The 21,965-nt window shown below is 41.5% G+C and overlaps 1 protein-coding gene across 1 annotated transcript; it reads left to right on the forward strand.

Annotated features, from left to right (window-relative positions):
* The first annotated feature begins 494 nt into the window (after positions 1–494).
* ALDOB (aldolase, fructose-bisphosphate B) lies at positions 495–13,948 on the forward strand. The gene is made up of 9 exons (XM_060014414.1): positions 495–625; positions 5,134–5,255; positions 6,053–6,264; positions 7,301–7,355; positions 8,299–8,459; positions 9,354–9,437; positions 10,310–10,484; positions 10,902–11,101; positions 13,418–13,948. Exons 2-9 carry the CDS (start codon positions 5,144–5,146, stop codon positions 13,511–13,513), a joined length of 1,095 nt encoding a protein of 364 aa, XP_059870397.1. The 5' UTR covers positions 495–625; positions 5,134–5,143; the 3' UTR covers positions 13,514–13,948.
* Positions 13,949–21,965: the final 8,017 nt, after the last annotated feature.

Below are 21,965 nucleotides of genomic sequence, written 5' to 3' on the forward strand. Positions count from 1 at the left end.
CTTGGTTTGGGGGAACTGGGAAGGATCTTTGAATGCCTCCTTTATGCAGATCTTTGAATGCCTCCTATATGCAGGTACTTTATAAATTCACTTAATGCTCTTGTGAAATTCAGATCCCACTTTAGAGAGGAGGAAACTCAGGCTCAGAGAAGTGAAAAAAACTTGACCAAGGTAATGTGTGTAGTAAGTGCTGGAGCTAAGCTAACGTACTTCCCAGTTCTCCTTGGTGGACTCCAGAGCCCAGTCCCCCACTCACTGCGTTACCGATCCTAATCCTCTGTGTCTCCGTTTCCTCACCTGTAAAATGAAGAGTCTGGATTGAGAACTACAAGGTCTCCAGGTGTCCCTTACAGCTTTAACATTCTGTGAGTACAGAGAGTGTGTGAGCATGATTAGAAGGATTGGCTGTTTATGAGCCAATCAGAGTTATTGGTTAAACACCTCTCTACCAGGCCAAGGTGGGAAGGGGAGGGTAAAAGTTAAAACAAAAAACAAAACAAACAAAAAAAACCCTTGGGTGAGAAGTCTATAAAAACTGTGTGTTCCTGAAGATTCCTCCTGTTTGGCAGCTGCTGCCTCATCCACAGCTTCTGATAGTTCTAAGAGGACTCTCCTCTCTCAGACTGTAAGTAAAAGAACTTCCTTTGTCTCTCAGGACTGCACCAGGGAGTCAGGGGTTAATGATAGCGCTAAGCCTGGCGAGGGGAAAGTTTGTTTGCTTTTGTTTTCAGGAAAAATGTGTTGGTGGCTGAAAACGTGGTGATCTGCTGAAATGATTGTTTTTCTCCCTACCTCCCCTGGCTCTTTGAGTGGTGGCAAATGCTCAGGATTGATGCCAGCTACCAGTGTTACCTGTAGGAGGGCTCTTCTGAGGCTTTGGCGAAGGAAAAACATCTTGAATACTCCTGTTTGGTTGGGTTCTACTCAGTGTTTGAGATTCCTGTTCATTTCTACTCCCTCCATAACAACTGCTTATTCCGATGATTTATTTACTATCTATCGCCTTATGTCATTTTCTTCATTCTCTTCCCACACCTACTAGTACTAGCACTGAAGTTTCTTTGTCACAGAAATGAACTCTTGGCCTGTTTTGCCCTTCGTCTTCACCCACTGCTCAAATGAGAAAATGGAACAGGCATCACAGAGTATAGTCGTCCTTTGATTATGAATTGTCAAAACTTTCCCTTGTTTGATACTTTCTGTAACATTTCCTACTCTGAAGATCCTACAGCTTCAGATATTTGGAATCAAAAGCTGCTGATGTATTTTGGTACATTTGTTCTACTATCTGAAGAATAGGTGAGGATATGTTGCCTTTTAAAATAAACTTCTCTTTACATAGTTACCTAGGGTTCCGTTAGCTAATGTGGATCCAGCAGGGACTCTAGCGCTGCTGCCACCATCACTTTAGCCAAGGCTCATCTGCAGACAACCCAGGCCCAGACTAGACCTGAGGTGCTGGGGCAGGGAATGGAGTGTAGTTGCTGTAAACCTAGGAGTTCCTTTGGCTTAGGTGCCAATTTAGAGGAAAGAGCAACACTCAGGTCTCTTTCTGAGCTGCTCCATGTGTGTTCAAAGGCTCCAAGGATCAGGCTGTTCTGGAGCATCTCACTGTACTTACCACTGTGGCATCAGATATGTAACGAAGCTGTGGGCATCTTCCTGCATCTGTCTATAAAAAAGTGCTGCATGCAGTGCCTGACAATCATGGGCTTTCAGTGAATAAGCCCTTCATGTATGTCTTCTTGAAAATCCATCTGCCTTGTACATGGAGAAGCAAATGGATTTTCTACTCCCTTATATTTCTCCAGGAGTTAAATATTGGTATTTTACAAATTATTATATTTTCACAGAACCTCTTCAAAGAAGGCAGAAAGAATTATACTATAGGATTTCATCTGTTATTCTGCTAAAGAAGGATTAGGAAAAGAATTCCGAGTCATAAGCCAGTAGCATGTGATTTACAGTCCTGAAACATCACAACTTAGACGGGGCATCAGACATATTCTTCCTGGGCCTCAATTTCTTCATCTCTAAAGTTAGCAGGGTTGATACAGATATCTCTGAGATCACTTGTAGCTCTGTTTTTCTGTGGTTGCCCTCTATTCATATATGTTTGTACTCACAACCTTCTCCCAGATTTGCATATATATCAATATTACCTGTTAATATATTATGTAAAGTAAATAATGTAATATATAAACTTACTCACTGATAAATCAAACGTTACAAAAAATCCATAAAGTGAACTGTGAGTCACCCCACCCTGTTTCATTCCCCAGGAGTAACCTCAGTGTGGTTATTATCTGCTTATATAGACCCATGAACAGTATGTGTGTATATCATTTTTTTAATTAAAAAAAGGGTGATATTATGCATTGCATACTTTTCTGAAACTTGCTTTATTTTTTTACTTAATCATATAATGCGAACAACTTCCTGTCACACTTCTTAAAAAGTTGGCTTGAGACCTCAGTAAGCAGAGGCTTAGGGGCACAGAAATCATTCTCTATCATTGCCCACTTCCAGCTGGCCTCCTCTCTTCCAGTGGTGAACAGTGGCCTGTGACCCTGTTTTATGATTAACAGGAAAGCAGCATTTGTGCTGATGTGGTACAGAACTTTAATCCCTCTGTAGAAGTTTAACTTCCCATAAACAGTATTTGTTCAATTTGACCTTTTCTCTGTTTTTCTTTTCTGGTTGAGTCAGCACACTCAGACTGAAGAAAATAGCTTGGTAGTAAACAGAAATATGGAAGTCCCTTAGGCAATTAATTTTTTAAATTAAAAAAGAGAGAAATACTGATACCTGACATTTTCATAATGCATTATAAAGCCTCTTCATGTTTATCATGTGATTCAATAAATATATTCTGAGCAACTACAATGAGCAGGGTGCTCACAGGTTGCATGTGATCCATTTGGCAGTGAGACAACCAGAGCAGATATTATAGCCATTTAATCCATAGTAAGCTAAGACTCAGAGAAGTTACCACCTTGCCCATGGTCCCGGTGAAGAGGAGGCAGAGCTGGTCCTTGAGCCCAGGTCTGTCTGATCTACTTCCATGTGAACGTGTCAGATATTTATGAATTGGTAATGTGATGTGGGGGTAATGATCCACAGCCCAATGATTTTGGGTACTCTGGGGGTGTCATCAAGGACATTAGAGTCATCCAAAGGCCAATTCCTTTCACCAGTCTCACTCTTTACTTGAAAGAGGGAGTACTAGTACTGCCTTTTATCCCAGCTTTGTGCCTTATTAGCTATTTGTCCTTGGACAAATAATTAAACTGCCTTATATTCTTTCCTTATCTATTATATGGCAGAGGGTGGGAGAAGGGGGAAGTCTGACTACCTTTTGAGATTATTGTGAGGAATAAATTTTATAGTGCATGTAAAGCGATTAGCAGAGTGCTTGGCAATAAATGATCATTTGCTATTATTGGGCTATGTTTTCCTTTTGTTTCATTAAGGAAACATCATTATTTTTTTGGTAGTTGTCAATTCCTTTGTGCAGATATCTAAACTGAGAGAAAATTTGTACTTTGGCCTGAAGGTTACCAACCTCAGGTTGGCTTTTATCTGCCATGAAGATCTGGTAGCCAGGTCCAAAGCTAACAGTCCCTGACTACAATTTAGAAATTAATATATAAACAGAAGAAATACTATCTTCAGTTGGCTGGGATGTGAAGGGCCTTGGAAAATCATCTTTAGAAATCATTGCCCACTAACCTGTCCTGGTGCCCCAATGACAGCATCGTGGTTCCATTCCTTGGGGTTAAGTATTGAAGTGAGAGTAGCCACAGTAAGAGCGCCATTAGTTATACCGTCTCAGGAATTAGTTCAGTAGCCATTGACTTCTCATATCAAGGGACAGAGTTCTGAGAGCCTACCTTGAAGGGATACAGAAAATGTGAAGAAATCAATTTGCCATGAGAAGGAGAACTGGGTGGGGGACTCTGCCTCATCCTAGCTGGGACCTTGGACAAGTCAGTTAACTTCTCGGAATCTTAGCTTGTTCATTAATTAATGAAGATAATACCTGTCCTGGTTACCTCATTGTCGAATGGATCAAAAGAGAACTGAGGTGTCCCTTGGCTTCCAGAAAGTAGAAAGCAGACACAGGGCATCTACCCTGTGTATGAGTGTATGAGGGGAGAGGAGACTGGGGAAAGGAGGAGGCCACAGGGTTGGATAGGAAATCGCTCAAGATAATCTTTACTACCATTTTTATTCTTTGATAATCCAACCTATGCAAAACCATTCTTTCTACATCCAAGATAAGAGTCCTGTGAGCTTGCATCTTCAAGACTAGCCCAAAGTGGCGGCCGAACGCGAGCAATGATCCCCTTCAAATGACCACTACTAAGAACTTGCTTGGATAGGGGATCTTTGAGCCAGTCTCTCCTTGCTAAAGCAGTGAAGCTGCGAATTACTGGAGCAGGAATCAACATATGATGTCAGCATCCTTAGAGCTAACGGGAATCTCCAGCCCAGAAATGCTTAGGGAAAATCCTCTGCATCTGCCCCAAACGGTCTCATAGGTGGTTGAATATAAGAAAAAGGAGACACACCCCACCCTCTACGTCTCAAAGTTGAAGGGAGGTTAAATTCAAGGGCAAATAGTGGTTTCTCCTCTCAAGCTTGCTGCCTAGAGAATACTCTGGGGGGACTACAGGCTAACAGAGCAAAGTGAGGAATGGCCGCAGAGGCTGAAAGCCTCACTGTCCTGGCCTCAAGCCATCCAACCCCTGATGGTACCAGGAATCCATAGAATAAAGAGATAGTCAATTACTGCCATGCCCTCTATTTGTCAGATTTAAGTGGATACTCATTAGCTGGTTCGGTCTCAGGATCAGTGATCCCAAAAGTTTCCTGAAAGGCATTCTTTTCAGGATCACCATGAAATTTGTCATCCCACCTTCATCCATTATGGCTAATCGCAGCTACTTAGGCTTAAGGGGGAAAAACCCAAAACAGAACAGACCTCATTTATTTAGCCAGTTGTGGAAATGGACCAGAAATGTCAGAGGGGCCTATGGAGCTCTTCTGCACACCTGCTGTCTTGGTCATGAGTCCATTTGAGCGACCCACAGTTCTGTTCACAGCTAACTCTCCTGCACTCTTTTCCAGACCTGTCACCATGGCCTACCAATTTCCGGCCCTCACTTCAGAACAGAAGAAGGAGCTATCAGAAATTGCCCAGTGCATTGTTGCCAGTGGGAAGGGGATCCTGGCTGCAGATGAGTCTGTAGGTGAGTGCAAGAAACATCACACAACAACCATACTCTTGATTCTACACTTAGCAAAGGCAACTTGATAATCATATTCTCTTTCCTCTCAGAGGAAGTAAAGGTTTATATGCACAGGAGTGGGAGCGGAAGACTCAGTAAACATAGACCTTTTGAGTCTTGTCATTCCAGAAGGCACATTTCTGAACACCAAGCAAACAGGCTCAAGCCCTCCATTTTAAGACCCCCTTGCCAGGGATCATTTGAATCCAAGCTGTAGCGAGGCCAGGAACTCAGTAAGCAGGATGAGACCTCTGCCGCTAATGACAAGTCAGTGTAAAGTCAGCCAAGGAAGGGCACTGAGAGCAGGGAAACGTCCACATCAGGAACAGGGCAGCGCTTGTGACTGAGAGCAGCTCAGGATGGCACATGGGAGAGCTGCGGTGGCCTGCATGGCCCACCATAAAATTATGGAAGCCAGAGTGGTCAACAGCCTGCCCTACCCCTCCTTCCACTGTCTGTATATCCAGTCAGATCAGGGCTGGACCAGAGAGGCCTGAGGGCCGTGCAGCCCCACTTGGACCCTATGGTGGCTTCCACCCTGACCCTGACACGACCAGACCATGCACTTCCTCATCAGCATCCTGACAGCAACAACAGTCTTTCCCTGGGGAGACAGAAAACGAGGCAGGAGCTCTGATGATCTGAATAAAAAAGACAGTGTTGCTGTCCATCCTGGTGAGGGTCACTAGTTGGCATGGAGGAGGACGGCAGGGGAGCCCCTGGCTTGCTCCTTATGCTGCCTTTACTCACCCACATAGGCACCATGGGGAGCCGCCTGCAGAGGATCAAGGTGGAGAACACTGAAGAGAACCGCCGGCAGTTCCGCGAAATCCTCTTCACCGTGGATGATTCTATCAGCCAGAGCATTGGGGGCGTGATCCTTTTCCATGAGACCCTCTACCAGAAGGACAGCCAAGGAAGGCTGTTCAGAGACATCCTCAAGGAAAAAGGGATCGTGGTGGGAATCAAGGTGAATGCATCTCGCTCCCACCTCACCACAGGCCCACTCCCAACACAGTGGCTGAGTCACGGCCAACACGAGGACCACTCTCATCATCTAATTGCTCTTCTCACTCCTTTCCATCATCACCTTCCCACTGAAAACCATATCCTCTTCTAGACCTTTCCAGTACCCTCTTCCTTCAACCATTTTTCTACGAGGTACTTAATCTCTTTGTGTCTCAATTTTTTCATTTCTAAAATGGGAATAATAGTACCTTCCTCATCAGGTTCTTATAAGGATGAAATGAGTTTGTAAAACAGTTCCTGTCACACCCTTATTATTTAGTTCATGATAGCTGTTATTGTTAAAACACTTACTGTTCTATTGTAACTGGGTCTTCCAAAACTACGTGAACTTCTCGAGTGATCATTAGTATTTGTCAAGTGCTTACAACTCCAAGCACTCATTTACTCCTCATCACAACCTCTGGAGGTAAACTCAGTTATTATCCCTATTTTAGAGATGAGGATAGAAAACAGAATTACAACTAGTGTAATTTGCCCACAGCAAGGCAAAATTGGAGCCAGTTCAGGCCCAGACTGTCTACCTCTTGGGTTCATGACCTTAGCCTCTGTTATGCTGAGAGTAGAGGCTGCATCCTTATTCTTCTTATCTCCTGTAATAGCATAGGGCTTGGCATGTGCAGTGCTCAATAAATGTCTCTTGAATAAATGAATGAATAATTTAAAGGAAGTGGCTCTTACATGGCACCTCTGCATCCCAGGTACTAAGAGATTACTTCTTACTTTCCAAGCTCCAGCCCTGTGCTTTCTATACTTTCCCTCCTCTTAGGGTTGACAGTCTTACATTGTTCTTTCCAGGTAACTTCCCTTCTGCTATGGACTGAGTTGTGTCCCCTGAATGCCTAATATACAATACCTTCCTAATTCAACTCCTTGGTTTGTGAAAGATGAGAACTAATATCTAGCACCAGAGGCTCTGCTTGTGTTTTACTGAGATACCTGACACCTGCTAATAACTTGTTAATTATTTATATTCACAGTTAGACCAAGGAGGTGCTCCCCTTGCAGGAACAAACAAGGAAACCACCATTCAAGGTAAGGACATTGCCCACTGATATGAATCATGCCAGTGTATGCCAGAAATGAAGGAAGCAAAGAAGTGATTGAGGGAAAACAAAATATGAATTATCACACTGGTTTTAGAGCCACACACCTGTTCTTCAGCCCCAGCTCCTCTATTTAGTAACTGTGTGCCCTCAGGCTAGTCACTTAAATGTTCTGAGTCTCAGTTAAAATGGGATAACAATATCTACTTTGCAGAATAGTTGTGGGGATTAAATTAGACAATGCACATAGAGTGCTTATCACAGTGTCTTGCACAGAGAAGATATTTTATACTTGGGAATATTATTTTAGAAAAATCTAGCATCAGTAGAGAGGAAAGAGTCCAAGCTGTGGGATCAGACACACTTGGGTTTGAATGCTGCTTCCGTCACTTACTGCTTATATAATTTTGCAAGGTACATCACTGCCCAAGTAGACAAGTATGAACCATAGCATTGGATTATCTAAGCAGAATTTGAATCCCAGCTCTGTCAAACTTGGTGAAGTTACTTTACCTCTCAGAGCCTCAGTTTCCAAATCTGCAAAATGAATATACAACTGTGAAGGTTGTGTAATATGACTATTAGGTCATAACAGTATAACAGCTATTAGGTTTGTTATGATTGTTAAATGAGATAAGGTGTGCAAAATGCCTAGAATCATGCCTTGGAGCAAAGTAAGTACTAAATAACTATTAGTTCCCTTTATTCTTCTTATCCAATATGTATTATATATCAAAACCATATTTATTAACCCAGGTCTTTTGGCTCAGTACTGGGATGTTCATTTCTTTGCTGGATGTAATATTTCTTTGCCTGGATGTCTTGGGTCCTCAAGCTGTATGACTGAAAGCTAAGCCAAGGGTGAACTTCACTTTATCAGCAGCCCCAGCGGTCAGGGGTGCAAAGAAGCCTTTCTCTCTCGTGACTTGCAGGGCTTGATGGCCTTTCTCAACGCTGTGCTCAGTATAAGAAAGATGGTGCTAACTTTGGGAAGTGGCGTGCTGTGCTGAAGATTGACAACCAGTGTCCATCCCACCTTGCTATCCAGGAAAATGCCAACACCCTGGCCCGCTATGCCAGCATCTGTCAGCAGGTGCTTTTCCTTCCCTTTGGGCTAAAATACAGGAAGCGAAAGCTTTCTTCAAAGCCCATCTTCCTAATTTTACTGTAACCACACATGATCCCCCTCCTTTTCTCTCACCAGTATATCCTGATGGCATTTTTCACTGCTTTTACTAGGTGTAGTAGGGTAAGATTTGGTTCCACAAGTCAACTATGAGTCCAAAAGGCAAATGCCATCAAGTGTAGCCCTCTACCAAAGCACTGTAAACTGAGTCTTAAAAGCATAGGCTCTTGAGGGCAGGGCATCTGCTTGTCTATGCTCCACCGCGTCCAAGGACATGATCCTCTTAAGTCCCCAGCTCAAGGGTGACAGCTTTGATCTGGTTCCAATTCATATAATTTCTTGGAGGATGGTAGCTTGATGCTAAAGTTTCCAACATATGTTGAAGTGTCTCTGGGATCCAGGTTAAGCCTGATTTGCTTGTGCAGGTGCTATGCTGAGGTTACCTGAGTTCTGGGTACTTGGAGCTTCCCAGTCAGAATTGTAAACTCTGCTTGAATTCCTTAGTTAATTCATACGAGAGGCATCTTTATTGGTGATTTAAGCTTGACAGCCCTAAAAGGGTGACAGCTAGGTTCTGATTTAGCTAGATTAGTCTCTAGAACAAGATATAGAAATTAAGAAAATAAATTGAATTTATTTTACCCCATTTCCAGGAAAACTTTTTTTCCCTCACTGTTCTTTTTTGGCTAAGCCACAAATGCTTACTAGACATCCCATTAAATTTCATTGCCTTTAAGTCACCTATATGTATATCTCCATAAGAGGGTCAACCTTGTACCAATTACAACTGTTAAATATCTTCTTAAAGAAAGGATCCTAGTGAACAGAGCTTCATTCTGTCCGCTCCATTTTCCTTTTTAGAATGGGCTAGTACCCATTGTTGAACCAGAGGTAATTGCTGATGGAGACCATGACATGGAACATTGCCAGTATGTTACTGAGAAGGTAAGTCTTATATATAAAGGTCCCAATGCCAGTTGAAAAATCTGTTTTAAACAACCGTTGTTACTTAACATATATCAGCTGTTATATATGAGGTATTCTACAGTTAGAATCATTGTGTAGCATTGAGAAGGTAAAGAGGTATTATCAAACCTTGTACTTTTTTGGGCACATGGTACACTCCTTATGAAAAAGCACAGGAACTGCATTACCAAGATTAGGGTTTGAGCATCCATGGTCCCGGCTGTGGGACCTGGGGCAAGTCATACTACCTTTTTGGACCTCAGTTCCATTATGTTTAAACTAAGAAACTTTAAAATAAGCTGAGGCTCCCATGAGAAAATATAATTAGAAAGTAATTTTTTCACATGTTACTTTAAATTAGCCACAATATATCTGTAAGAGAGTAAGAGAGTCCTCAGTTTCTCTTCTTGCAAAATGAGGTGGACTGAAATGAGATCTGAAAGCACTTCTGTCTCTAAAATGTTTATTTTTATGATCACTCAGCTTCTATGGGGATGGAGAATGGAGGCCAGTTTACATGTCCCCAACTAACTAAATTAAGGCAGGTTTAACTGACCAAAGGGAGTAATGGGAAGGAAGGAGTGAAGGGCCTCTAGGAAGCAGAGCCATGCTGGTAGTCCATGCGGTGAGCAGTTAGGGGAGGGGCAGCAGGGACAGGCCAACTTGGCTGTGCTCAATGGCTATGGTTTGCAGGCATCACCCTGACTGAGCCTAGGGGCTGGTTGGGAAGCTTTGGCCAAGTAACGTATGGGAATTCCTTCATCCTGCGTCCCTGCAGTGTAGAAGTGTCAAGGTCAAGTAACTCTACGGCTGGTTCTAGGTTTCACCTATTTGGGCCTCTTGTCCTTCAGGTCCTGGCTGCTGTCTACAAGGCCCTGAATGACCATCATGTTTACTTGGAGGGCACCCTGTTGAAGCCCAACATGGTGACTGCTGGACATGCCTCCACCAAGAAGTATACTCCAGAGCAGGTGGCAATGGCCACTGTCACAGCTCTCTACCGTACTGTTCCTGCAGCTGTTCCTGGTAAGGTTTTCTTTCTTCTCTGACTTGAGGTCTTAGTCCTTATTCTTTGAAGGAGTGCCATAAGCATTTGCATTTGTCCAGGAGTAGTCTGCTTCTAGCCATGAAATAGACCTCTGATATCTCACATGCAGCCAGCACTTCCCTCTTGCACTCCGTGATACCGCCTATGCTGAGTCTGTCCAAATGCACACAATCCATTGATTTCCTCAACATTTCACTGCCCTCTTATTTACTAAAGCCCTTCTCTCCTTAGTCCAACTAGCTTCAACAAAGGCAAACTAATTTCTCCAACCTAGTCCCATGCAAATCAATTGGAGGAAAGATTGAGACATTACATTTCTTTCAGGCTCCTTCCTCGCTTTTTCAAGCAGGGTACATACTGGGACTAGTGGAGTGGAATGGCTTCTCTCCTTCCAGGCATCTGCTTTTTGTCTGGTGGCATGAGTGAAGAGGATGCTACTCTCAACCTCAATGCTATCAACCTTTGCCCTCTACCAAAGCCCTGGAAACTAAGTTTCTCTTATGGACGGGCCCTGCAGGCCAGTGCACTGGCTGCCTGGAGTGGCAAGGCTGCAAACAAGAAGGCAACCCAGGAGGCTTTTATGAAGCGGGCCCTGGTAAGATGCTACTACCTCTTATCTACTTGATCAAGTGGATACTTGGGGCCTGCTTGCATTGCTTTCTTCAGGCCATGAAGGTATTTCCAGAGAGTTGTCTACCATGCATTTTCAAATGTGGCATTAGAGCTGAGTAGGATGGTTAAGGCTGCAGAGTTTTGAATTATCTGCACTGCTAGTACAGTTGATGATGGTAGATTGAAGGACAGTTTCCACAGAGACACTTTAGAGGGAAGATGAGAGGGCCAAGGAGTGAACCTGGGGCACGTTTTATTTTGGGAAGATGAAGAGGAGAAGCCACCAAGACAAGCAGCAATAATACATTAAGATGAACCAAGGATTCTGGGAACAAATGAATGAAGTTTCAAGAGGTCAACAACAATGCGCTACAAAGAGATTAAAAATTAAGGCAGAGAAAAGGCTGATACTGTCATTGAGGGGCATATCAGTGACCCTCAACAAAACAGGGTCAGTAAAGGAAAGGTGCCCATTCAAGACGCTTGTCAGGAAAAGACACAGAAAGGTTACCAGGAACAATGAGGACAAAAGATGGTATTATTTAGCTACTAAAATTGCTTTTTGAATACCTACTAGGAGCCAAGCACTGGGGTGAACAAAGCAGACACAGCCACTGCCTTCAGGGAGCTTAGAGTTTAGCCAGATAGGAGAGATTGTCACGTTTAACTGTAAAGCAGAAGGAGTCAGAGGAGAGATTAAAGATTAGAAGAGGACAAGGACTTAGAGGAAACAGTACTGCATGAGACTAAATATTAAATATGGGTGGCAGAGTAGGTCTTAGAAAGGAGGGAGAGATAGGAAAGAAGAGACAGAATGGGTTTGGAATCAGGTCTGTAGAGGTGGAGAGATGCAATGGTTAATCACAGATTACAGGTGAGGCCATCTGTTGAGAATGATAAGGGTATGGAGATTTCAGTCTTTACAGTGGGGAACTTGGAATAGCTGTTGAAGTAGTTGCTAGGAAATTGACCAGAGGTTATGGCCAAGCATCAAGCAAGATGCAGCTGAAATGAGAGTTTGTGGTACATTAACTTAGATCCTGAACGTTCCTAATAGCTCTCTTATGCATGTAGCAAGATTCATATCAACCTAAATGGGAAAGAGCAGGGTTGAAGAATCCAAGTTTAACAGGGAGATGAAACAGTACCAAAATTTGATTGACAGCTTTATTCGGCTTGCTTATGACAGAGGAGACTGGGCAAGGAATCAGGTGTAGCCAGAAGTTTGATGATGAGGCACTAAAGGAAAGGAAGGGTACAGAGAAGCTAAAAAAATCATCTCAGGGGCATAAAGAGGTGTGAGATTTTACAGTAGTGCTTTATCTTGTGATGATGGTGGATATGGATGTGCTGGTGTGTGGCTGATGAGGGGGAAGCTATTATAGCTAATAGGATGGAGGGATTATGAAAGTAAGGCTCAGAAGGGTCATCCACACAGAAGAAGGGATGCTGAGTTTATCATCTAGAGCTGCGGTTCTCAAGCTTGAGCATGCATCCGAATCACCTGAAGGGCGTGTTAAAACGCAGGTGGCTGGACCCAGCGACAGAGTTTCTGATTCAGAAGCTCTGGGGTCAAGCTAGAGAATTTCCATTTCTAACAAGTGCTTAAGTCCATGAAACCTAACTTTGAAAATCACTGTAGATGTAGAAATAAGTCCTGGAGAGATTGGACAATAGCAACAGAGACTTGAAGACGGGGTACTGCTAAGTGGCATTTGAGTATTATTACAGGTTTCATAATTCTTAACTCACCTTCAATTGGAATTTACACAGGGTATCAAATGATATTATGATAACAACTACATAAAAATTATATATCCTTATGGACAAATATAGGTAGAAAATGGAAAATGTATTAAAAAAATTTTTTTTGCTATAGTAAAGCTTTAGCTGCATCTGCTTGATGCTTGACCTTATGTCTGGTCAGTTTTCTAGCAGACTATTTCAACTATTCCAAGGTTCCCAAATTGGGACTGAAATTTCCGTTTCCTTATCACTATATGAGTGAGAAGTTTCTTAACTTGAATTTCTAGTACTGTTGTTGCAATATTGTTAGTACTAAAAAGAAACCTTCTCAGTAACACAAACCTCAGGCTTGCCTGAGAAATGCTCAGAAAACTGGGATAAAAAAAGGAAGTAACATTATAGAAGGAAAGGAATGGTATCAGCAGCAATATTTAGCAAAATCACTGTACAGAGAAAACTCACATGAAGGTGAAGCTGATTTCAAATGAGAGGCAAAGAGGGTCAAGCAGAGGGTTGCTCTAACTCGGTCTCCTCTATCACACTTGTTTTTTAGGCTAACTGCCAGGCAGCCAAAGGACAGTATGTTCACACGGGCTCTTCTGGTGCTGCTTCTACCCAGTCGCTCTTCACAGCCTGCTATACCTACTAGAATCTGAGGCCGACCAGCCAGGCTCTGGCGCTTCTAGGTGTCTTGGTAGGAGGGCAGAAAGGAAACAATGACCTTTCGACTGACCCTGGAAATTAGACAAAATTAGGTTGGAACTACTGGAAACACAATGCATGTTAAGTTCTTAGACACAAGGAAAAAAATCAGTTATTGAAACCTAAGTCTGAATATCAAGGATCTGATGAAATTTCACACAGTGATTTCCTTACAACACTTCCAGCTCCCCATGGCCCACAGTATCCATCTAAGAAAAGAATAAACTTTAAAACAGTATCAACTGTCCATCCACATAACCAAATGAAACACCTCATAAGCTGAGTGCAGAGAATTGTGTCTTATTAAACAGTCCTAGCAGTGGTAGGTTATGAAGGAGACAGCTACAACCAAAAAAGAAATAAAATGTTCTACAAACCTTCAGTGTGTATCAGGTTTTACTTTCTGCTCTTGCTTTCAAAGGGCTCAATATGTTTCATTACCTTAGACTCCACAGACGCGACTGATGTTAGTGGTCAGGATCCTCGACTTTGGCTACTCATTGGAATAACCAAAATTTAAAAACCCAGATACTCAGGCCACGCTCCAGCCAAGTTTGAGAACTACCAAGCTAGATTTCAAGTTTGAGGGTATTTAGAAATGAAAGCTATTCATAATGTGAAGCAAGCTACAATGTCAAATGATTTCAAGCAACATATGAAGTGTAATAAAAGAATCACTGTGACTCTGATGCTTGGAGCATTTCCTCTTCAAGTGGCCCAGGTTGGTGACATAGGACTGCATCTTCCTCTGCATATCCAAGCACACTGCCTAGTTTTGCAGTAAGAAATATTCACATAATTATACCTTATTGACTTCCAGTTTTCAGAATTAACCTATAGAAAAAGCATTAAAGACCACCATAGTTACAAGAGAGAATTTAAACATTATAACTTTGGACAATATAAAAGTAATGATTTTGGTGGAAAAAAAAGTAAATGACAGGAGGTGGGAAATTCAGGGGGAGGAGAAGTGAAGGAAAGCAAAGGGAACACTAATTTACTTAGTGGGGAGTCAGGATACTACTTGAAATTGATGGATTAAGAAATAGTGCTTTGAAAAAAAAAACAGTGCTTTAAGTCTATTAAAGTAACAAGGGAAATGGATATAAATCATTAAAATATTCATACCTATAATTAAGATATAGGAGAAGGTAGTAAATTCTTTGTCTTGAAGAGTACAAAGATAAATGGTATTATTTAGAGTAAATAAATTAGGAAATAGAGGCATAAGCATATGATTTAGATAATAAAGCAGAATTCGTTCAAAAGGACTTCTGAGGAAAAAGACCTGGAAATGGGGCACAGGGAAGATTTTTACATACATGCTCTTACAATGTTTGAGTGTTTTATTTTCACATATCTGTATTGTCTAAAAACAACTACTATATATATATATATATATATATATATATATATATATATATATATATATATATATATATATATGAGCAATTCAGACCTACCTTAGAGGTCATTTAACCCAAGGCTTTCATTTTACAGATGATAAAACCAAGCATAGAAAAATAAAATTAATTGCTGATGGTCATATATTTAGGGGTTTAGGATAGAGTTGAGAGATTAGTATTCCGGTCTCTTTCTCCTGTAATGGACACATGGCCATGGAGGAAGGTAAGGGCAGGGCAACAGGCAGTGTTCAATACCTCTGCCACCAGTGCTATAGGTCTTTTACATTTCTTTTTGTATTCATCCACTCAGTCAGCAAGTAGTTGATGTGCTAAGCTGTCCTAAATGCTGGTAACACCTGGTGTGACAAAGCTTTTCTGCCAGAAAATTTTTATCTAGAGCTTATTCAGCATCACTGACCCTAAGTTGTAAAGAAACCTTTCAGATTCTCATTTATGGGTTGGGTATGAATTTATAATCAAGGCTGAGCTATTTATGTCTTTTGGTCAAGGCTGAATTACATTTCACTCAGCATGAGGATTTATATAATGCATTTTCCCTGGCTATCATCTGATATATTTTCCTGACAAAGTTGTCTTTGAAACCTCAACCCCAGTAATTTCCTTCACTCATGGTAATATGAAGACAAGTGTTACAGACTGCAGTTCCTATTAACTGTGTGATCACTGAGTGAATATATTAGTTACGTCCTAGCTTTTGGTACACTGTCAGATTTATTCTAGTAGTTATTGAACACCTACTAAAAATAAAACCTGGTAGTAGGCACTGAAAGTAATTAAAAGAAGTTTCAGCTTTAGGGTAGCCATGGTATTTGCATACCAGACAATTAAGTTTGAGTGGCTAAGCCAGAAACACAAATGCCATTGACTGGGGGTTGGGAAGTGTAGAGGAGAGTCTGTCAGTATGGCTGGCTGCAGAAAGGGAGAAGGTGACATTTAGGTTGGACATCACAGGGTGACAAAAGGGAAGGAACTCTTAGAAAAGGAACTGCCTTCATGTGAGAAAACACTTCGATAATTCACTGGGAGAAGACGATACCTTGAAGGCATAAGGAGCAAAGCCGAGGCCAAGAAAAAATTACTAAATGCTGGGAGAAATAAAAGAGGAATTTGGTTTTGCTCTGCAAAGGAAGAGGGAGAGAAGGGAGGGAAGGGGCAGGAAAATGAGTGAGGAGAAAGGAAGAAATGAGAAAGGAGGGGAAAGAGAAAAGGCAGGGAGAAGCTAGGGCAATGTGGAATTGTGGGGAAGTGACTAAAAGACTTTTGAGAACGGGAGAAATATCAACCGTATAAACATATTTGTCTTCTTGAGAGGGAGAGCTGAGTTCCACATATGAGTCCACATCGTCCTTTACAAAAACAAGATGCTGAGATGACTCATAATGATTCATAATGTGAATTGATTTAGCAGAAGCAGAAGCCAACTGTGACAATGAGAATATAAGCCTCTAAAACTTGCAGAAATCTTGGAGCAGGCTTTAGGCAAATCAGGAATGGAACTTCGAGACTATCTGGTCTAGCTGTCCTGGGGTAAAAGACTCCAGCTGACATCTACATTTCACTCACAGCAGCAATGGAGGAAACTGGCATTCATTGTGCTAGGGCAGTTGTTCAAGGTCACATAAACAGTAGGTGAGACTTAGGCTAGTGTGATTTGCAAAGTCCTCTGGGGAGGCAGTACTCTTGGTGGTGAAAAGCACAGGTTTTGGAGTCAGACAGCCTAGGTTCAAACGCTGGCTCTGCTGCTTCCTAGCCATGTGACCTTGGACACCTTATACAACCTTTCTGTGGTTCAGTTTCTTCAGCTCCAAAATAATAGTATCGCAAGTTATTGAGAGATTAAATGAATCAGTACATTTCAATTACATGTTCAAAATCCCTTGTCCACAATTCTGAAATCCAAAAAGCTGTAAAAACCAAAAATTTTCTCAAAAGTTTGCAGGAAATTATTTGGTGGCAAACCCTGACTCAAGGCTGTCATCTTGATTCCACTTGATGGGAAGCAGAGATGTGTCTGATCTTAGATGCTGACTCAGATCCTATAGAGGGAGTTATACAATGTATAGCATAAACATATATTTGCTCTCTAAAATATGAAAGATACAGATTTCCAAAACACTTATATCCTCAAAGCTCTTGGATAAAGAATTTAAACCACCTGCTATATAAAAAAATAAATTAAAAATTAAAAAAAAATTGTGAACCTGTCCTTAGAACAATATCTGCCATGCTTCTAGAGTAACAGATGAACTATCCATGCTCAGTAGAGCCCTGAGGGCTCATGTAATGCTACCAATTCTCTAAGCCTATTTTCTAGAGAGGATGAATTGAGACAGGAGTAATGGCAAAGCTCGACACAGTCAGTTACAGCTCTTTTTTCATTACTCATATATGGTTTTCTAGCTGTAACATACTCGGTCCTAAGGCTCCTGAAATAGTCTAACACTCAGTACTGGGTGTCAGTATATGTAGACATATATAAAATCAGTCGGCAAGTATTGATTTCGCACTACTGTATGCTTGGTGCTGTATAGATACTACATGGTCCTTGTATGCTTACCACTGTGTTGAGGAAGGCAAGGATACAGTTAAGAAACAAAATCGTATACAATAATGTGCTAAATTACAGTGGCATAGGCAAGGTGCCGAAATCAAAGGAGGTGGGATGAATTGCAGACAGTTTATTGCTAGTTATATGATCTTGGGATCTTGAGTCTCAGTTTTCCCATCTATAAAATAGCGTTGCTGTGAGGTTAGCAATATTTTATGCAAAGTGCCAGATATATAAGTCATGAATAAATATATTTTTCTCTGTCAGTTGGCTCTTGAAGAATGGCACAGGCATTTGAGTGGAAGTGAAGATGAAAACTGTGTCCTGACTAGAGTTCAGACTGTGTATTTTGGGGAAATTATGGGAAATTAGGTTAAAATGGTGAGGCCAAGTGGAGTGGCACAGTAGAGTGGGAGGGTAGATAGGACAGGGATTTTATGAAAAGTTTTGCCTTGAAGTAATGAGAAATAGGGACCTGTGAATAATTTTGAGCAGGGAATAACATAATAGAGGGTATTGCTGAAAATTAGTTTTTAGAATGTAGAAGATTGGGAGGAAACTGGAAGCCAGCTAAGTGTGCATCATAACAATTCAACATAGGGCCTAGCCTCTTGGTGGTGGAAGCCAGTGAGTGGATGTGACATCTTTAGATTGGGGAAAACAACACCCCTAAACTCTCCTTGCGTAGCATAGCTATTTAGCATTCTAATAAGTCTCTGTTATACTGGAACTTGAGAGGCAAGCACTGAGACAAATGAAAATTCAAAATTCTTTTACATCTAATTCTCAAAAAGAGGCTTACATACATGCATAGACTCACTATGCTGGCACAGTGAAATATAGAGCATATTCTAACCATAGCACCAATTCTTCCAGCAGTTCACAACAACCAGGGTTAAGCTGTAGCCCGAGGTCTCATGTGTCAGAGAATTCTACCCTTCTCTCTTACGATATCCAAGGTCAAGGCATTCTTATGCAGCCACTTGCAACTTTTCCTTGTCCTGCCCTGATTTTACCCTGGGGGAATTTACAGGCCAGAGAAGTCAGAGTGCAGTTCTTGGATCCAGGGACACAATGACTGTCAATGTGATATAGAGGTTTATCTTAGTCATTGGACTGACATCAGAAGTATGTTCTTGAGAACATGGCTCCTGGACTGGAAATAGCACAGGCAAAGATATGAACTATGTTTTATTTGTACAAAATGTATCTAAACTATGTGTCTTGGAAAGCTGGGTGATTTTTTTACACCCAGTCTTTATGCTATGGAATACATATGACTTGCTATTTACTCCCCAGTGAAGAGAATAAAGGACTGCTGAATGCCACTATGCAACTAATAATACCTATATTATTAACATAGTACCTGGCAGATATTTTAAAAAATACATGTTAACTGGACTTGTACCATTTGTGCAGTAAAGTAAATGTATCTGGCCTTTTTCTGTTTGTCCGTGCGTCAAGGTTATAGAGATGGCCTTAATTAAAAAGAAACCTGCAGACTTCCCTGGTGGCACAGTGGTTAACAATCCGCCTGCCAGTGCAGGGGACACAGTTTCAATCCCTGGTCTGGGAAGATTCCACATGCCGCAGAGCAACTAAGCCTGTGAGCCACAACTACTGAAGCCCATGTGCCTAGAGCCCGTGCTCCGCAACAAGAGAAGCCACTGCAATGAGAAGCCCGCGCACCACAACGAAGAGTAGCCCCCGCTCGCCGCAACTAGAGAAAGCCCACGCGCAGCAACAGACACAACACAGCCAAAAAAAAAAAAAAAAAAAAAAAAAAAAACGGAAAAAACCAATCAGCTCATCCCTACCATACCCAAGGCCACAAAACATTTTTGAAGGAGGTGGAGAAGGAAGGATAACCAATACAAATTAGGAACAGTAACTTCAAAAAATGATTGGAATATCTGAACTAGATTTTTAAGTTGAAATGTACTCTGCAAGAAAATATTCTCAATTGGGTATGCTGTGTATGCCCCTAGATTTGCTGATGACATCCTCCTTTAGGAAGACAGATGAAAGTGAAAGGCCTCACTCATCAAAATTACAGAGAAATGGAGTATTACAGTAATTTCTTCTTTTTGCCACCAAAGACTGCTTTCACTTGTTCATTTTATTTATTTATTTACTTTGGCCGTGCTGTGTGGCTTGCAGGATCTTAGTTCCCCAACCAGGGATTGAACCCAGTCCCACAGCAGTAAAAGCACCGAGTCCTAACCACTGGACCACCAGGGAATTCCCTCACCTGCTCATTTTATTTATTTTTCTTTTATTGGAGTATAATTGCTTTACAGTGCTGTGTTAGTTTCTGCCATACAATGAAGTGAATCAGCTATATGTATACCTATATCCCCTCCCTCTTGGACCTCCCTCCAACCCACCACTCCACATCCCACCCATCTAGGTCGTCACAGAGCACCACGCTGAGCTTCCTGTGCTTTATAGCGTGTTTCCACTAGCTATTTATTTTACGCATGGTAGTGCAGATAGGTCAGTCCTAATCTCCCATTTCATCCCACCCTTCCTTTCCCCCCATGTCCACATGTCCGTTCTCTATGTCTACATCTCTATTCCTGCCCTGCAAATACGTTCATCTGTACAATTTTTCTAGATTCCACATAAATGTGTTAATATATGATGTTTGTTTTTCTCTTTCTGGCTTACTTCACTCTGTATGACAGACTCTAGGCCCATCCATATCTCTACAAATGACCCAGTTTCATTCCTTTTTATGGTTGAGTAATGTTACATTGTATATATGTACATCTTCTTTAGCCATTCATCTGTTGTTGGACATTTAGGTTGTTTCCATGTCCTGGCTATTATAAATAGTGCTGCAATGAACATTGGGGTACATGTGTCCTTTTGAACTATGGTTTTCTCAGGGTATATGCCCAGTAGTGGGATTGCTGGGTCATATGGTAGTTCTGTTTTTAGCCTTTTAAGGAACCTCCATACTGTTCTCCACAGTGGCTGTTTCAATTTACATTCCCACCAGCAGTGCAAGAGGGTTCCCTTTTCTCCACACCTTCTCCACCTCATTTTTAACTGTTACCTACTGTGATGGCTAATTTTATGTTTCAACTCTACTAGACTAAGGGATGTCGGTGAAACATTGTCTTTGGGTGTGTCTGTTGAGGGTGTTTCTGAAAGAGATTTGTATTTAAGTCCTTAGACTGAGTAAAGAAGATTGCCCTCAACCATGCTGATTTGCATTATCCAATTTGTTGAGGGCCTGAATCAAAAATGAATGAGGTCAGATTTGTTCTCTGCCCAAGTGGGGTATGCATCTTCTGTCCTTGGACATCAACGCTCCTGGTTCTTAAGCTCCTTTGGACTCAGAGTGAATTACATCATTGGCTTTCAGTTTTCCAGCTTATGAACAGCATACCATGGGACTTCTTGTACTCCATAATCACATGAGCCAATTCTTATTATCTATCTGTCTATCTATCCATCCATCCATCCTATTGGTTTATTGGTTCTGCTTCTCTGGAGAATCCCAAAAGATTAATATTTAATATTTTTTTGCTTCATCTACTTTAACCTTAATTTTCTTTCAAAATTGTTCCATGTGTTAATTCACATAAGGAATTTGAGTAATGCCATTAAAAGTTCAGTCTTTTACTTTAGTGGGGCCCTAAACAAAACCCCACAAGCCCTCCTCAAGTTTTTGTTTGGTTCTCTCTTCCATTGTCCCTAATTGCTACTCCAAATTTTACTATTGACAAGGCTCCCAACTCTACCCCTCATGGTGGCTACCCCTCTCCTTCTCTGACTCTCAAAACATGAATTTGACTATTTTTTGGAATTGGGTCATCTCAGGTGTATTCTATTTCTTCCCCTTCCCCCAGACACTAAATCTGTCCTCTTTCCTTTTCTCCCAAATGGGAGGAAGAAAGCCTCCATAGTAAATCCTTCCATTAGTGCTAAAATTCATTTTTGCTTATCTAATAACTCAATTTCCATTTGCTCTCCTTTATCTTCAACTTCTCCCTCAACTGGCTATCTATTCAGAATGGAAAAATACTTTTTTTCTTTAATCTTGATCTATATCCCTCCTCATATTCACAATCTACTTTTTATTCCCTTTTACAGACCAGTAAAATTAAGTAAGACGAATAATCAAAAAAGGATTGCCATTTTTTTTTAACTAAAGACATACATTCAACAGGCCAAAATTACTATTATTTCATGAAAGGACTTTTTTATTTTAAAAGGGGGGCATTATTTCAGAAAAAGATTAAGTTCTTGAATCAACTTAGCTTTTTTTTTTTTTTTTTTTTTGCGGTACGCGGGCCTAGGCTCCAGACGCACAGGCTCAGCCGCCATGGCTCAGGGGCCTAGCCGCTCCGCGGCATGTGGGATCGTCCCAGACCGGGGCACGAACCCATGTCCCCTGCATTGCCAGGCGGATT

This window comes from Delphinus delphis, chromosome 6 (assembly GCF_949987515.2).
Source record: "Delphinus delphis chromosome 6, mDelDel1.2, whole genome shotgun sequence".
Taxonomy (NCBI): Eukaryota; Metazoa; Chordata; class Mammalia; order Artiodactyla; family Delphinidae; genus Delphinus; species Delphinus delphis.